Genomic DNA, 16,723 nt, shown 5'->3' with positions numbered 1-16,723 from the left:
AAGAGATATTGATTTAGCAGTTTGTATTGGGGTCACTGAATGTAGATCTGTCATTAAGGAAAACACTATAGTAGTATGGCAGAGGCAGTGGGAAAAGGAAACAAAGGGCCGGCATTATTATGCAATACAAAACAAAGTAAAGACAGAGCAGAGTTACTTGGGTAAATCCAGAAGACAAGCTGTAATTATGACAAGACTAAGGCTGGGACACTGTGGATTTGCATGGGATCTAGCGAAGATAGGCAAACATGAGGATGGGCTCTGTAGAACCTGCAATCAACAACAGACTGTTAATCATGTGTTTATGGAATGTCAACAGTATAAAAGGCAAAGAGAACAACTTTATTCTGAGGTATCAGGAGATGGATTACAAGCAGTGACATTGAGAGATATTTTGAATCCTCATGAGAACCAATCAAGGATAGTGGAAGCAGTCATGGATTTTATATCTGCAACAGGATTAGCCCTCTGAGAATGAAGGTGCTATAAAGCGATACCGAGACTGAACTGTGGGTGGCAGCAATATGCCGTAAGGCATCTAGTCTGCCGGAAAGCCAGTAGAAGAAGAAGAAGAGGAAGAAGAAGAAGAATGCAAAAACCAGAGAAAGGCCGTAACGTTAGTTAAACAAAGGACTTTAAAGATATGCTATATTAAATGGATAATGTGCTTCTTCAGGAGCACCACTAACGTTATGGTTATAACGTTACTGGTGTCGACGTTGACCCTGAGCACAGTTGTACAAGGTTTGTAGGCGAAATACTTTTATGTACTTAACTTAGCACGTGTATCATTAGTTTGATAGTAACAAAAGATGCTCGTGGTAGTAACGTTATACTAATGGATCGGGTATCTGTAGGGTCCCTGTACGTTTTGATAGTTTGTTTTTTCATTTGAACCAATAAACGAGAAAACCACCATTTTTTTGTTTGTTTTCGTTTGGATTGAAAGATTTTGGGCCGACATCCCCGCTTCCGACAATCCTGGCTATGTTCCGATTATCTTGATGGTTCTACAGATTATTTTATCAGATTCTCCCTTGGTGTGAGGTGTGTTAAGAGTGTCCGAACCTGATCGGAGGAACGTCGGAGGCGCCCCGATCGCGAATCCTGATGTGTGTCGGGGGGGGGATCCCCGAGGACAAACGCGCGCACGTTCTGGAGATTATCACGTGAAACGAAACAATATCCAATCATAAAGCGAGATGATTGAAGACGGAAGCATAAGAAACACAGTCATGGCGGAGCACAAGGTGAAATTAATGTGGACAGCAGAGATGGAGGATCAGCTTGTAGATTTGTGGCAACAGCACGAATGTTTGTTCAACGTCGCAATTTCTTCCTGCGTATCGTTCGACATGCTTATTCTGAAGTCTCGCGAGATTTCCTGTGTTCACAGCCACTAGAGGGCTGCAGTGCCGCAATAACCAGCCTAGTTCAAATGAACGAAATGAGTCAAAAAAAGATTAGTTTATTTTAATGAACGAGATTTGAATGAACGAGTCAGTCAAAAGACTCGAACTTGGCATCACTAAATGCGAGCGACGAGACGAGTGCGCTGGTGTATGTAATGTTACGTTAACGTCAGTCTAAAAGGTGCAACGCCGATTTTAGTTGGGGGATGATGTTAAAAGTAACGTTAGGCCTGTTCTGTAAGTTAACTTCACTTTACTTCTGTCACCCAAATCACATCACACATCAGTAGTCTCCTGTTGGTTATTCCCACAACACTTAGTTTGTTTTTTTATGTTTTTGGTATTTCAGTGTAACGTAATGGGCCGCGGAGATCTTCCTTTTAAGTTGGATATTCGGCATTTACCCTGTGTTAGCAGTATAAAGCCGGTTAACTCATCTCCGAGGGCTTATGACCTTCAAGAAATTATAAATGTTATGGATAAATAAGCACTTTTTTCAGTAGTCACTTTGACACAGAGACTCCAAACCTATCCTGAATTGTAGTAATGTATTGCACAAATGAGACATCTTCATATTAGGTTTGAGTGCTTCCTCTATTTTATATATTATTTTTATGGTAAAATCAGTCTTTTTTTCTCAATAGCTTCCTTGTTACATGACCCAGGGTCTGTCAACCAGTGCCGAATTGTAGTAATATAGTAATTATAAAACTAATTCATATTAGATTTGAGTTCAATAGCTTCAATGTCAATGCAAACCTATGCTGACTTGTATTATTACACTGGGTAAATGAGAAAAACGTCTCTGAGACGCACCTTTTTAGTCAGCCACCCTTAAATGACTATAAGGTAGATTTGTTTGTCTCAATTACACACATATAGGTTGTAAAGTTAAATTTATGTTTGTAATTTCCGTCTGCTGCGTAGCAGACAATATACGGTAGCCTAATGCAAAAGCAAAGAGTAACAGCAACATTTCATTTATTTCTTTCATGTTAATTATCTAATATTAAAGGCAGTGGCCATGTGGCAGCCAGTCAAATGATCTATCACTTTCCCCTCACCTCAAAACTTAAGTGTTGTAATATAACCAACAGGAGATCACTGATGTGTTTCCCCTCAAAATTATGCAGAAGACCCTTGTTTCATGACTTAGCAGGATCATGGTAATTTTTCCCATCTTTACTAAATACCAAGCCAGCATCTTAAAATGATCCATTAATAATCCATTATTTCAGTGAGTTAAAGACGGGCCTTGTGTGGGCGGAGAGAAAAAGATGTAGTTGTTGTGTTTCTGCAAGGAGGACACCAGCTTCCAGATCCTCTGCCCAGGCCCAGCATGAATGCTTCCATCCACGTGTGTTTATTAATGTGTTTGTGCTTTCTGAGTTGTGATCTGAAAAGCTGATTAGATTTTATGCACTTTACAGCTCTGCAGGTGATTGGAGGAAGCGCGACCGTGGTGCAAGGTGGGACTGCAATCTTACCGTGCACTCTCATTGACACCACGGAGCCTCTCACGCAGATTTCATGGCAGAGGAAGACCAGAGGAAAACCTCAGAATGACAATTTCTTCACAATCGTGTATTCAAATGGACCACAGTTTGTCAATGGACAGGATGATCGATTTAAATTTATTGGGGACGTTAAAAACAACAACGGATCTCTCCAGTTATCGAGGGTCACATTGATCGATGAAGGAACCTACACGTGCATCTTCACTTTGTTCCCCAGCGGAAATCACAAAACGGAAATATCTCTGACCTTGCTTGGTATAATGGCTTGTATTTAAAACGCTTTGGAGTGTGTGTGTGTGAGAGAGAGAGAGAGAGAGAAAGAAAGAGAGAAAGTGGTGGAGAGATTGATTTACAGTTTTACCCTTTTGCTTGCATGTTGACGTTTTGTGTGTGCTGTAACTCTCCTAGTGCCTCCAGTCATAAACCTGACTGATGATCTCCCTACTTTGGGTAATGAACGAGTTTCCCTCGTTACCTGTACGGCTGCTGCTTCCAAGCCTCCTGCAGAGGTGAAGTGGGTCACTGGCACTCTGGTAGAAAAAGTGAGGGTCAGAACCAACTCCACCAAGCATGCCAACGATACGACGACCACGGTCAGCTCACTGTTTGGAGTACCTACCAGAGAACTCAATCAACATGTTGTCCAGTGTGTCGTCAGCAGCTCAGCCCTGCCCAAAGAGGAAATCCTGCCTTTCACAATACAGGTCTACTGTGAGTATACAAGTTCTTCATCAGTTCCTCCCTTTTTGCAGGTAAGGCCTTAAAGAATGACTGTCATCAGGAGAGTGATGGTTGTCTAGCATATCATAGTGAATCCACTAGAGACCTAGGAGAGAGAGAACTGAAAAGATTTGAAGTTGGGATTCTCATTTTGATCAGTATTGCTCTGATGGACACCTTTTTACCTCCAGATGTGAGGCAAAAAGGGTTTTATAGACCATCTCATCTCAACAGTAAAAATTGACTCTTTCACAGGTTTCCTTGTTGTTGCATATGAGATGATGATTGATGCACAAAATTTATCACTGTGACACGCATACAATCTCATTCTGTTCCACTTTGTGCTGCTGTGGTCTTTACAGTAATCTGATCTCATGAACAGGTGGCACCTAGTTTGTGTAAGACAGAATCCTACTTAGAAACCTCAAAGAAAAAATTAAGGGAGGTTAAGAGAGTGGGGAGAAGAATTCGAAAATGTTCTTCCAATGGTTTTAATTTCACCTGAGTCTTCATCAGGTCAGAGATTTGTGTGATGTGGGGGAGTCTGTGAACTCTGACTGCCTTTCCCCATAGATTTGCATGTGATCTTGATAACATGTGATGTGCTTCTGACATTGCAAAATCATGACTTGCTTTGCTTTTGACTGCTATTAAGGCTACTTAACAACTGTAGTTGTGGATTTCCTTTGTCAACAGGTTTTGAAATTATCCCTGCTTTTATGCCCTCTCCCCTCGTCTCGTTCGCTTACTGTTGCTTCATGTTTCCTCAAGCAGGCTTTGTTTCCTCAAGGGCAAATTCTAGCTGCTAGCTGGGGAGACATTCCTTTCATACACAGTAGCAGACTTTGTTCCAGGGGCGTGATTGTTAGTTTTTCTGTGTCTTTTGGCATGTTGAGCTAGGAGCCACTTTATATCCTTGAGTCCAGATGTTGTGTTTCTTCTACTACTTCTTTGTCTTTTTTGTCTTTTTGCCCAGTACGCAATCTAAATCACAATTGCAACAGTCTTTAATTATATAAATGTTGATAAACCATGCCTGGGAGTGTGGTATAGGGTGCAGAAGAGTTGGCAATATGGGAACGACCCAAATGCAGACAGAGGAGGCAGCAGGATGACTTTCATGGTTCAGTTACCAAAAATAGTGCTTAGGTGCCTACCTGTACAGGCAAGTCCAGGATAAAGTTAAAGTCTGGATTTGGGTGACAGAAGCTTGAAAGCAAAAACACAAGGTCAGACAGGAACATGGCAACTAGGACAAACGGTAAGGTAACAAAGGATCTAGTGTTGTGTAGCGAATGACACAGTGAGAACAGATGATGTGAATGAGCAGAAGGTCACGTGACTGCAGGGCTGATGAGAGACGTGGGAACATTAGTGAGTTCAGCCCAACAAAAACAAACAAAACATTTATTTATAACAGAAATGGTGGTGCCTTGAACACCCAGCTGAGAAGGCCATTCTTTGCTTTCTTTTTTGAAGATTTTTTGGAGCCTGATGAATTTGGTTTAAAAAGGCTACGCGTTTAATACTAGAAAATATGCTCCGTGTTAAGAGTCACTTCCTCTGCCCTCCACAATAGCAGAACATTCCAATCGAGTGAGTGGTATATGGAAACTGTGGTTTCTAATTACAGTGGACAAATATTTGTCTTGCATTTCAGAATGACAACATTTCAGGAGAAGGACTCCACTTCTTACCATCAACGCTGTGTTACGATTTGTATGAGCTAACCATTTTGAGCCTGTTGCTCACTGTTTTGAGGAAACATGTTCATCCCTGAAACCATAGCAACGGAGCACACCATTTTCAGAATGGAGCCTTAGTTTTGTGCTATAGATTGATTATGTACAAGTAGATTGATTATGTACAAGTAGATCAGAACTGTTGTTTGTGCTGGAACTCCCCCAGCAGCTCACTCTATACACCAGTCATCCATTGTTCCACCCAACTTTTCTGTGAGACTTAACATGAAGCTGATTCAATGACATTATTGTCTGAAGTGAAAGAATCCCAGATACTATTTCAACTATCTGTCAGCTATTGTAACCTTGCTGTGTGTCAATACGTTCAGCTTTTGCCAGCTGTAATGTTAAGATCTGTGTGAATTGTGATATTTGAGAAGTGAATGCTTTTTAAAGTTTTTCCTTTTTAAATGAATGGATTGTGGATGTACAGTCTATAGTTTTTTAGAAGCATCCAAATGCATTACGGTTAAGAAATCTGTGAGTTTATCATGTTTTAACAAGACCAGGAGTAACAAATAAAACCTCAGTAATGTCCAATACTGAGCAGTGTCGAGATGCAGTTTTTCAAATCAAGTTCTGTAATCCAAAAGTCCTTAAATACAAGTGTCTTGGAAAGCAAGATAACCCTGTTTCGGGACAAATGGGATGATGTGGACAAAACGTTGGTGTTCACTATGATTATGTAATTGTTATTTTCTCAGTTACAGCTCATTCTTTACCTGTTTCTTGCAGTTCCACCCATCGAAGTGAATATTATTGAAAGATCCAAAGGCTTGTTTGAATGTGTGACTGAAGCCAACCCAAATGCAAACATTACCTGGAGCAGGTACAGTATTTTAAATGAAATTCTAATCCAGACTAAACCTATATTAACTTTTTACCTTGAAGCGTTGTTTGGTTTGTCGTCCTCACAAGCTTTGTACTATGGTTAAGAGTTGGGTCATTAGCCAAATTAAACTGAATGATTTAAATTGTATGTTCTGAAATTTTATTTTGGATTATAGTTGTAGCTGCAATAAACCACCGTAAGTGATCTGATGTTACTCTGATGAAATTTTGAAAATCATAATTATTAAGCTTGGTGTGATAACTTAGCCCATTAGCAGCCCACTGGACAGTCATCAACCAGAAGAAGTCAGTATTTAATCATTAGCTGGCTGGGCAACTTGGGCGAATGTCTGAACGTACATGTTCAGGTTTTTGTAAATATCCAGTCCACGCTTTACAACTTTCATCACACTGTATTTGGCATTCAGCTTTCTCTGTGAAAACTACACTAAACAAAGTGGAACGCCCTACCAGACAACATCAGTATCCTTAAAGTCAAATTGAAAACGACTGCTAAAGCTACTAAACTCTGAAACCACTGACTCTGCTTTTGATTCCTTGCTTTTAATTTGTCTGACATACAACTGCTGGTGTGTGTGAGATGTACTACTGTGTGTAACTTTGCATTGTGTGTCTTGTTTAGTTTCTTTAGTGCTGTTCTATCACTGTGTGGATGTTTTTAATTGTGACCTGCCCAGGGGCTGAAAATGAAAAGTTGCTGTAAGCTAACACAGTCAAAGGTGACATTTATGTTGAATATTGGATAAGGTCCGTTACAAATAAAATGTGTAAAATTCTAATAAAATGTTTTCAGTAGTTTATAACTAATGCAATCATTTCTTCATCAAAAGCCTTGTCTGCAAAGAGACAATAGTGCTGTAGTGTTAAAAAAAAAAAAAGGTAGGCTCACAGTGTAGTCAGACATGCACCATGTGGTCTACCAATAAAAGAATGTCACCCTGCCTCTGATGAGGTTTTACTAATTCACTTACAGTGCAGATGTTACTAACACCAACGATATGTATACAACCAAAACAGGAAGCATGGACTGCAACCTTCTTTTTATTTTTGAACATTTTGACAACTGATAATCATATATATATTTTTTTGTTATTATTGGTGCTAATAAATTGTGACTTTACGAATACAACAATGAAAGTTTCATAGGATATCAGTTAAATATGACACAAATATGTTCATATGTCTATGTGAAAAAAAATAATATAGTAGTCCTAATCTTAATATAGAGCGGGGTATCATCAATCTCAGACATAACAAATCCAGTATATTTTATACACTTTGTTTCCACTTCCGTTTGGGGTCACTTAGAAATTATTATTACTTATTTTTGAAAGGAAAGCACTGTTTTCTTCAATGAAGATAACATTAAATTAATCAGAAATACAGTCTTGACATTGTTGTAAATGACTATTCTAGCTGGAAACGGCTGATTTTTAATGGAATATCTACATAGGTGTACAGAGGCCCATTTCCAGCAACCATCACTCCTGTGTTCTAATGGTATATTGTGTTAGCTAATTGTGTTGATTACAAAACCATTGTGCAATTATGTTAGCACAGCTGAAAACTGTTGTGCTGATTAGAGAAGCTATAAAACTGGCCTTATTTTGCTAGTTGAGTATCTGGAGCATCAGCATTTGTGGGTTCGATTATACTCTCAAAATGGCCAGAAAGAGAAATTTCTTCTGAAACTTGACAGTCTGTTCTTGTTCTGAGAAATGAAGGATATTCCATGCAAGAAATTGCCAAGACACTGGAGATTTTCTACAACGGTGTGTACTACTCCCTTCAGAGAACAGCACAAACAGGCTCTAACCAGAATAGAAAGAGAAGTGGTAGGCCCGGGTGCACAACTAAGCAAGAGGACAAGTACATTAGAGTCTCTAGTTTGAGAAATAGACGCCTCACCGGTCCTCAACGGGCAGCTTTATTAAATGGTACCTGCAAAACGCCAGTCCCAACGTCCACAGTGAAGAGGCGACTCCGGGATGCTGGCTTTCTAGGCAGAATGGCAAAGAAAAAGCCATATCTGAGACTGGCCAATAAAAGGAAAAGATTAAGATGGGCAAAAGATTACAGACGTTGGACAGAGGAAGTTTGGGAAAAAAGTGTTATGGACAGATGAATCTAAGTTTGAGGTGTTTGGATCACACAGAAGAACATTTGTGAGACGTAGAACAAGTGAACAGATGCTGGAGGAATGCTGATGCCATCTGTCAAGCATGGTGGAGGTAATGTGATGGTCTGGGGCTGCTTTGGTGCTGTTAAAGTGGGAGATTTGTACAAGGTAAAAGGGATTTTGAATAAGGAAGGCTATCACTCCATTTTGCAACACCATGCCATGCCCTGTGGCCAGCACTTCATTGGAGCCAATTTCCTCCTACAACAGGACAATGACCCGAAGCACACCTCTAAACTATGCAAGAACTATTTAGGGAAGAAGCAGTCAGCTGGTATTCTGTCTGTAATGGAGTGGCCAGCGCAGTCACCAGATCTCAACCCTACTGACCTGTTGTGTGAGCAGCTTGACCATATGGTACGTAAGAAGTGCCCATCAAGCCAATCCAACTTGTGGGAGGTGCTTCAGGAAGCGTAGGGTGAAATTTCTTCAGATTACCTCAACAAATTGACAGCTAGAACGCCAAAGGTCTGCAAAGCTGTAATTGCTGAAAATGGAGGATTCTTTGGATCTATTTTTCAATGTCTTCACTATATTTTATATTAATTTTGCAACTCATTTGATGAATAAAAGTGAGTTTTCATGGAAAACATGAAATTGTCTTGGTGACCCCAAACTTTTGAACGGGTGTGTGTGTGTGTAATATAATGTGTGTGTATAAGTGTGTATATATATAATGTGTGTGTATGTATGTATATGTGTGTATACGTGTATATATGTATGTGTATACGTGTACATGTGTAATAAAACAATGGAACAACAAAGACTAAAGACAACACACTGAATTATCAAAAGAAGCAAAAAATGTGTATATGTAAAATTGTAACTTTGATGGGAAAAATAACTCCCTCAGTAATGATACATCCTGGCCAAAATAACAATTTACTCTCCCAGTGGTGATTTCCTGAGAAACAAAGACAGATAATGGCGCAAAAGCCGACTCCCATTATTCACTTAACTGAGTCGGCTCATAGACTTGACTCATTCACGACCGACACATCACTCGTGTTTTGCTGGTTGGATTTTGGTTTCTGCTGCAGCTTCTGTCGGTTCTTTGCACTGAAACCTACTACTACTGCTACTTTTAAGGTTGGAAAACAAAATCTCAATTGCTGAAATTGTTTTGTGAAATAAGAGAAGACCGATACTGCCTCCGAATCTGTCTGTTAAATACGAAGCTACAGCCAGCAGCCAGTTAACTTAGTTTAAAGACAGGAGACAGAGAAACAGTTAGATTGACTCTGCTCAAAACCAAGAAATAGTCCAGCACATAACTCCCTGTTAAAGAGCAAATCATCATTGTTACACTTCAGTTATTATGTGGATTAAACAATCGAGATTTAACGTGCTAATAAGTGAGCTTTAGAGGTGCTGGTAGGTGCATTTTGTCACCTTTTAAGGGAAGCAACATTTTGATGAGGTCTGAGGCAGGAAAACCAGCAAACCTATCCTTTAATACGAATTAAGAACTAATACTTGAAATTCATATAACTTTTGGTACAACTCTACCGTTTGCATCATTTTTCTGTCCTATTGCTGTAAGTCTGTAATTTGCTGTACATTGCACGCTGAACCTTTTGTGTGTTTCAGATCTGACCAGTCACTGCTTCCATCTGCTGTCAGAGTTGTGGGTGCAACTCTACAGTTTCTGAGCGTGAGCTCTGAGGTGAATGGCCTCTACCAGTGTGAAACATCTAACCCTTATGGAAGAAGACATGGTTACCTCTATGTATCTGATGTGCCTTCAGGTGAGGGTGGGGGTGGGGCGTTCAAATGCGTTGGTATTTTTTGCATTTTTTTTCCTGCTCTGTGTGTTTGAGTCTGTTGTGGATGATGCGTGACTCTTTATTCACTTTTGGTGTCTCTTAATTTAAAATAAAGAAAAAGAATGAATTTCTGTAAGTTATACCTATGGACATGATGAAAAGTACGGAAATCTAGATTTGGAGTAGAATCACTGTATGTATTTGATCAGGTCTCCTCCTCAACTCTTCATTGTGGATGTATCCCAGTCATGTCCAAGTGAATGGAAAAGCTGTTCAGAGTCAAAACACAATTGATAGTTATTTATTCCCTTGGAAGTGGAAAGAGTGAATCTAATTTGTACAACTACATAAAAGTTCAAGAATTTCCTGTCTTGTGAAATGTTCTGTATCCTGATCATGGGAATTTCATGTAGCAGTTGCTTTTTTCTGACACAGGACCTACCAGGAGAAGAAGGCTTGTCAGTAAAAAAAAACCTTTAGCCAGTGTTAGCTGCATGGTGTTTGACTGTAACGTTAGTCAACTTAAAGTAATGTGCGTAATATAAACCTAAATGCATTAAACATGAAATACAAGAAACACCTGTGCATGTTGGCACAACATTTTACAGTATAGACAAAAGAAGGAAAACACAAACGCAGAGAACCTGCTTTCAGAAAGAAAATTAAATTACATGTTTTTCACAGCATGACAGAGCAGGAAATGTATAACTAATGACATTAAAACTGAAAAGCTGTAGTTAAGTGAAAAAAACACCCCAAAGAAATGTAATTTTAATTATTACACATTTGTTAATGGAAAGCAAAATGTCTGTAATATACTGTATCAGTGTTTCCTTTAACTGTATCCTCCTTTCTTTTGTCTCTACAGCAGCCTGCCCTACTTGTTGGACCTTATTTGTTCTTGTACTTATCCTGATTGTAGCTGCTGCTGCAGTGTTGTATTTCTATAAATCCAGGTATTTTCAAGGTGTCAAGTACACTTGTACTGCATACACTTAAGTGGAATATACAACTGCTAAATATATAAGCATATACTGTATGTACTATGTAAATATTTTGATGTATATTAATTGGTGGTCCATTATCCAGGAGAGAGAGGGGGCAACGTGTCCCAACAACAGAGTCACCTGTCACTTCAGCGAGAGAAGGAGCAGGAGGAGTGGAAGCCGCAGCACTAGCAGAAGTGAGAACACATGCAGAGGAAGAGGTAATGTATAATATTTTATTTGTTACAGCCCGTAGTGGCTATTTCTTATTTTCCTCAAAGTTAAAACTGTGACCCTCAAATGTTTCCATCAGTGACTTAATATAAAGCACAATAACTATGTTAGCAGTTATATACTGTATTTTGCGCTTTAGTTATGTAGTAGTACAACATACAGTGTAGTAGTACACCTAATGTGTTTTTCTGGAAACAACTGGACAATTCAACTAAGATCATTAATTTATATCACACAGATGTGTAAAGATCAGTAAGCATAAGCTCTAGTGGTTACTGTAGCTTTAGCCACAAGTAATGCACTACATAAACATAGAGCAGGATGTTCAGTGTACATGTTTAATGGGCAGGGCCATCTACTGTGCTGAAGGAGGTCCTATGCTAAACAGATCCATCCTTGGCTCAAGAATGGAGCCAAATTTTTTTTAACCCAAAAGGTCAAAGGTTAACTTCACTGTGACATCATAATGTCGTGGGGGAAAAAACACTTTTTGGCCATTATTCAACACCATAACTCAGGAACAGAAGGGGAGATTGTGACCATATTTCACAGTTGGTCAGGTTACACTTTTGAGGTCATTGTGACCTCGTGTTAAGTTTTTAACCACAATTTAAGAATGAAGTGGGCAATCTCAGATTTCACATGTTGACACAATACAATAACTAGCACAGTACAGGCTTTCCTCCATGTCGTCCATTCAGTCTTTCACTTTGTAATGATGATCCTGTGAATGAGTTTCACCTGCAGCTCATAGAGAGGCTCTGCATCTAAAAATGGCAGAAGAAAACAAAAGCAGCACATTTTGTGTTTTGTGCTGTACTCACATAAGAATCCATCTTTACATAGTTATCAGGTACATGTGTACCTGTGTAGCCAATACATCTTTGATAATTCTTCATTAATCAGTTCAGCAATGTATATTCACTGAAATCAAACATATCCACCATCAATTTAGTGACAACTTTTATCTAGCCAAAAAACACTTTATACCTTTTATTCAGTTCCTTCCAAGTATTCACTACATATAATAATATATGTAGTCTGGACGGATGTAAACAACAGTTTATCTGCTTGCTGGAGGCATACAACCACGGGGAGCGGTAGATCTAGTTTCCTACAATGTTTGTTTACTTATGTTTAGTGTCTTAAATGTTCGTTCCAAAATAAATAAAATGTTTTATATTGTCTGCCTTAGGAACCTGTTTGACAGCTGTGGAAGCAACAAGATCGTAGTTGGACTGCAGGCAGTTTACAGACTCGGCCCCTAACATGACTGGTTAGTGAAAAGATGCAGCAGTGCAGTTATATACCAAATATCCAACAGACCAGGAATGAAGAGTGCAAACTATATGAGGAGCTTTCAAGCACCAACAGAGGCAGAAAAGAATTTGTATTCAAAGGGAAAGTTTGTTTAACTGACTGCCACAGCTAACTGTTATTGTGTGGCTTTTACCTGCCTACTGGGCTTTATCAGCATAGGCTCTAACTGTCATGATAATATAGTTCTGCACATGTATTCACAACAACAGCATTAACTGCTAACAATAGCAGATGATTATGTAGCATTTTACATGGACACAAAAGAACAGGTTCGTCTGAGAAAACCGGTCAGTCAACACGTTTTGTGCTGTAGTAATGTAGTTCCAATCAGCATATACAAGCAACAGGTTAGTAATTAAGTTTCTTCCCTTCCCCATGTTTCTTAACCTCATAAGTGTATAAGTGATGCAAAATGCTGCCTTATGTTTTGTGTGTTATCAGAGAATTTGGACTTCCTTACAATGTGTCAGAATTTTTCAAATTGTTTCCCTTTTATTTAGACTTTAAACTTATCATGACCTTATCAGATTACTGCAGAAAACTGACTGTAACTTGATTACCTAAGTGGATGTCAACAAACTGGTGGCCAAGAAATGATTCATGAGAGTTTGACTGGAAAACTTGAGAGTATGGAATGAAAACTTGAGAAGCTTGTGGTGGCGGAGGCTCATCACAGTGCACCTAAAAAAGAACACATGCCAATAGACAAAACGTATAAATTAAGAAACATATTCGGCAATACAATGTCACGTTTCTGCAAATACAGAAAACAAAATCAAAATAGCTGAAACAGAAAGAAAGTACCATGCAAAATTTCACAACGATGATAATGATGTCGCAGTTGAGAGGCTACAACAGATGCCCCCAACTTAAATGTCAACTGCACTTCTTCTTATGTCTTTATTTATTCAAGTTTATTTCACTGTGCTGAATACTGTGCACAATCTCTTTGCTCAATTCTCCTGCTGCTATCTTCGGCATCCTATCATATTAAGCCTGAAATGCCTAAAACTTAAAGTCAGAAGTCAAAAAAGAAATTCTTTCCACAGCAGTGAATGTGCTTAATCACTTGTCACATGTGGTTTCTTGTTTTAGTTGTTATGTCTTGAAATAACATATCAGTAAAGTGCAAAGGCTTTTATTTCTCCAACATCAGTGTTTTGAGCTCTTCAGTAATGGGTAAACTGCTGAAGACAGACTGAACTCTAAAATGAGCTAAAATAGGATTTGATGAAGTTTGTGAAATTAAGGTCAAAAATGAAGTTCTATGTTACAAAAACTTCAGAAAAAGTTTACTCTAATGTAAAAAGTTGCTTATGGTTACTCATTCTTAGATTAGATACAGAACACCATCCACACTACTCCGATTTTGTTTAAAAACAGAGTTTTAATGCGAATATGATCTCCGTCCACACCAGTGTTTTAGCTGCGTATCAGAGTTGATCTCTGTCTATACTATACCAACTGAAAACACACATCTAGTGGCTGTTCACGTACACTGGGCATGCGCACCGGTGTAAACGTGAAACAGATGATGTATTCTGTAGTTACAGAAGATTTGGCGAAAGAATAAAGGATTGCAGACAAAGAACCAAACCAGATTTTTATTTATTTATTTTTTTTGCATGGACCAATAACGAGCTGGGACTGTTGCTGAAAGTAACGCGGGAGTTTAAAGAGGCTGTGGCAGCGGAAAACAGACTGGAAGTTGTAAATACGGCGACATGCACAGTACAAGTGTATGTGTTATTTACGCTGTACAAAATATTTTAAAAAAAAATGGAATCAACGCTGCTTCTGATTGGCTAGTAGTCCTTACCTAGCTACTATGTAAATATGGTGTTTTTTGAAAATGAAACCACGTAAACTTATTCTGGAACAGCCCCTAAATATATTTATGAACCTGAAAAAGAACATAATTTGACCTCTTTAATGTTAGTAAGATACATCATCTGGGGAATGTAAATGAATACACCAAAATATATGTTGATCCTTGCAGCAGATGTAATTATATTTCACTGCACTGTTGAAACTCGAGACTTGATGGCTGCAAAAAATGAAAAGTTATTAGGACTCATCCTATGGGGACCTTGAATGATTTTTATTGCAATCCATCTAATTCGTTGTTTTCAGTCACGTGACATGTGCGGTGATCTGGAGGGCAAAACAACAGACCAACATAGCGGCTCACACCGCAACTCCTCCGTAGAGACGTGGCAAAAGCAGTCAAATTTTAAAAATCAAATCGCAAAAAGTAACAAACTCAACGTAACAGTGTATCACTTGCTTCCTGACTGGCAGACAGCGGAAAATAACGTCTTTTTGCCCTCCAAGGGAGTGTTTTTCTTGGAATGTGACATCACGTGAGAACTATGAATAGTTGTTGAGACATTCCACACAAAACTAGAAATGTGGGAGCTAGAGGAAAATCCAAGGATCACTAGAGACACTGGCGTTCATCCCCTGGGGACCAGGAATGTGTGTACAAAATTTCATGGCAATCCAACCACCAAGTGGTGGACAAATTAATCCAATTTTCCAAGATCTGTTTTTAGATTTAATCTTAGTCCTGAGTTTAAAAGTCCAGTTTTAGTCCGATTTAGTCAAATTAATCTTTCATAGCCTTAATTACATTTGTATATAGATGTGTGTTTGCAACTGTAAACCACAAATCTTTGTATAGTGCTCTCCCTTCCACTTCAGGTTATTGGTAACAAGTAAATTACTGATACTCCTGAAATAATCGGATTTAAAGACAGTTAAGTCAAACTTAAAAGCAACAAACTCAGTCTCTCAGGTTCGCTTCATCATACTCCTATGTTTCAGTTGTAACTGTTATACTCACAACTGTACCCATAAAACTAAAGCAGGTAGTAGATATGAAATCCCTTTTCCCAATTTTTCTAATAAAATGTATCAAAACACAGCACCATAGCACTTCTTCTGGTCAAAATTTTAAATCCTACCGCACATATACAGTCCCCTCCAAAAGTATTGGAACGGTAAGGCAAATTCCTTTGTTTTTGTTGTTCACTGAAGACATTTGGGTTTAAGATCAAAAGATGAGTATGAGACAAGAGTTCAGAATTCCAGCTTTCATTTTATGGTATTCACATCTAGATGTCAGGAAATACCACCCTTTGTTTGAACCCACCCATTTTTCAAGTGAGGAGAACTATTGGAACATGTGGCTGACAGATGTTTCTTGTTGCCCAGGTGTTGCCTTTTAGGTTGATTGTCCAAACATTAAAAAGCTCTGCATGACTGGTCTAAGTTTTCATCCTTGGTTCAAACCTATAAAGACTGCATTTCCTGTTAAAGAGGATAAACCAACATGAAGACCAGAGAGCTGTTTATAGGAGAAAAGCATGCCATTGTCAAGCTGAGAAAAGACGGAAAATCGACCAGAGCCATTGGACAAACATTGGGCATAGCAAGCACAACAATTTGGAATGTCCTGAAAAAGAAAGAAACTACTGGTGTACTAAGCAACAGACGTTAAACAGGTCGGCCAAGGAAAACAACAGTAGTTGATGACAGAAATATCGTGAGAGCTGTGAAGAAAACATCAGTAAGTGACATCACCAACGACCTCCCCAGTGCAGGGGTGAAGGTATCACAATCCACTGTTTGAAGAAGACTCAGAGAGCAGAAATATAGAGGCCACACCACAAGATGCAAACCACTCATCAGCAGTAAGCTGAGTAAGTAAATTTGCAAAGAACTACAGAGATGAGCCGCAAAGGTTCTGGACCACAATCTTATGGACTGATGAGACCAAGATTAATCTCTACCAAAGTGATGGAAAGGCCAAAGTGTGGAGAAAGAAAGGAACTGCTTATGATCCGAACCATACAAGCTCATCTGTGAAGCCTGGTGGAGGTAATGTCATGGCTTGGGCGTGCATGGCTGCTTCTGGAACAGGCTCATTAATATTTATTGATGATGTAACTGATGATGGTAGCAGCAGAATGAATTCAGAAGTGGACAGAAAC

General features: G+C 39.0%; 1 protein-coding gene across 2 annotated transcripts; it reads left to right on the top strand.

Moving 5' to 3' along the window:
• The first annotated feature begins 29 nt into the window (after positions 1 to 29).
• LOC123964418 (nectin-1-like) lies at positions 30 to 15,654 on the top strand. 2 transcript variants are annotated; one of them, XM_046041406.1, is made up of 8 exons: positions 30 to 744; positions 2,843 to 3,184; positions 3,338 to 3,640; positions 6,127 to 6,220; positions 10,013 to 10,170; positions 11,060 to 11,144; positions 11,278 to 11,395; positions 12,604 to 15,654. In XM_046041406.1, exons 1-8 carry the CDS (start codon positions 663 to 665, stop codon positions 12,613 to 12,615), a joined length of 1,194 nt encoding a protein of 397 aa, XP_045897362.1. In that variant the 5' UTR covers positions 30 to 662; the 3' UTR covers positions 12,616 to 15,654. The 2 variants fall into 2 exon arrangements, with proteins under 2 accessions (XP_045897362.1, XP_045897361.1); XM_046041405.1 differs by having other exon boundaries at positions 566 to 744; positions 11,057 to 11,144.
• The last annotated feature ends 1,069 nt before the right edge of the window (positions 15,655 to 16,723 follow it).

The sequence above is a fragment of the Micropterus dolomieu genome, unplaced genomic scaffold (assembly GCF_021292245.1).
Source record: "Micropterus dolomieu isolate WLL.071019.BEF.003 ecotype Adirondacks unplaced genomic scaffold, ASM2129224v1 contig_2307, whole genome shotgun sequence".
Lineage (NCBI taxonomy): Eukaryota > Metazoa > Chordata > Actinopteri > Centrarchiformes > Centrarchidae > Micropterus > Micropterus dolomieu.
The sequence above is the reverse complement of the archived record's forward strand: the minus strand, read 5'-3'. Positions and strand labels throughout refer to the sequence as shown.

Bases quoted from the DNA above. Each gene is read 5' to 3' on its own strand.
- LOC123964418 (XM_046041405.1), top strand. From the start codon at position 663: ATGTGCTTCTTCAGGAGCACCACTAACGTTATGGTTATAACGTTACTG. The intron at 10,171-11,056 runs GTGAGGGTGGGG...TTGTCTCTACAG, and splicing joins TGTATCTGATGTGCCTTCAG to CAGCCTGCCCTACTTGTTGG. The intron at 11,145-11,277 runs GTATTTTCAAGG...TCCATTATCCAG, and splicing joins TTGTATTTCTATAAATCCAG to GAGAGAGAGGGGGCAACGTG.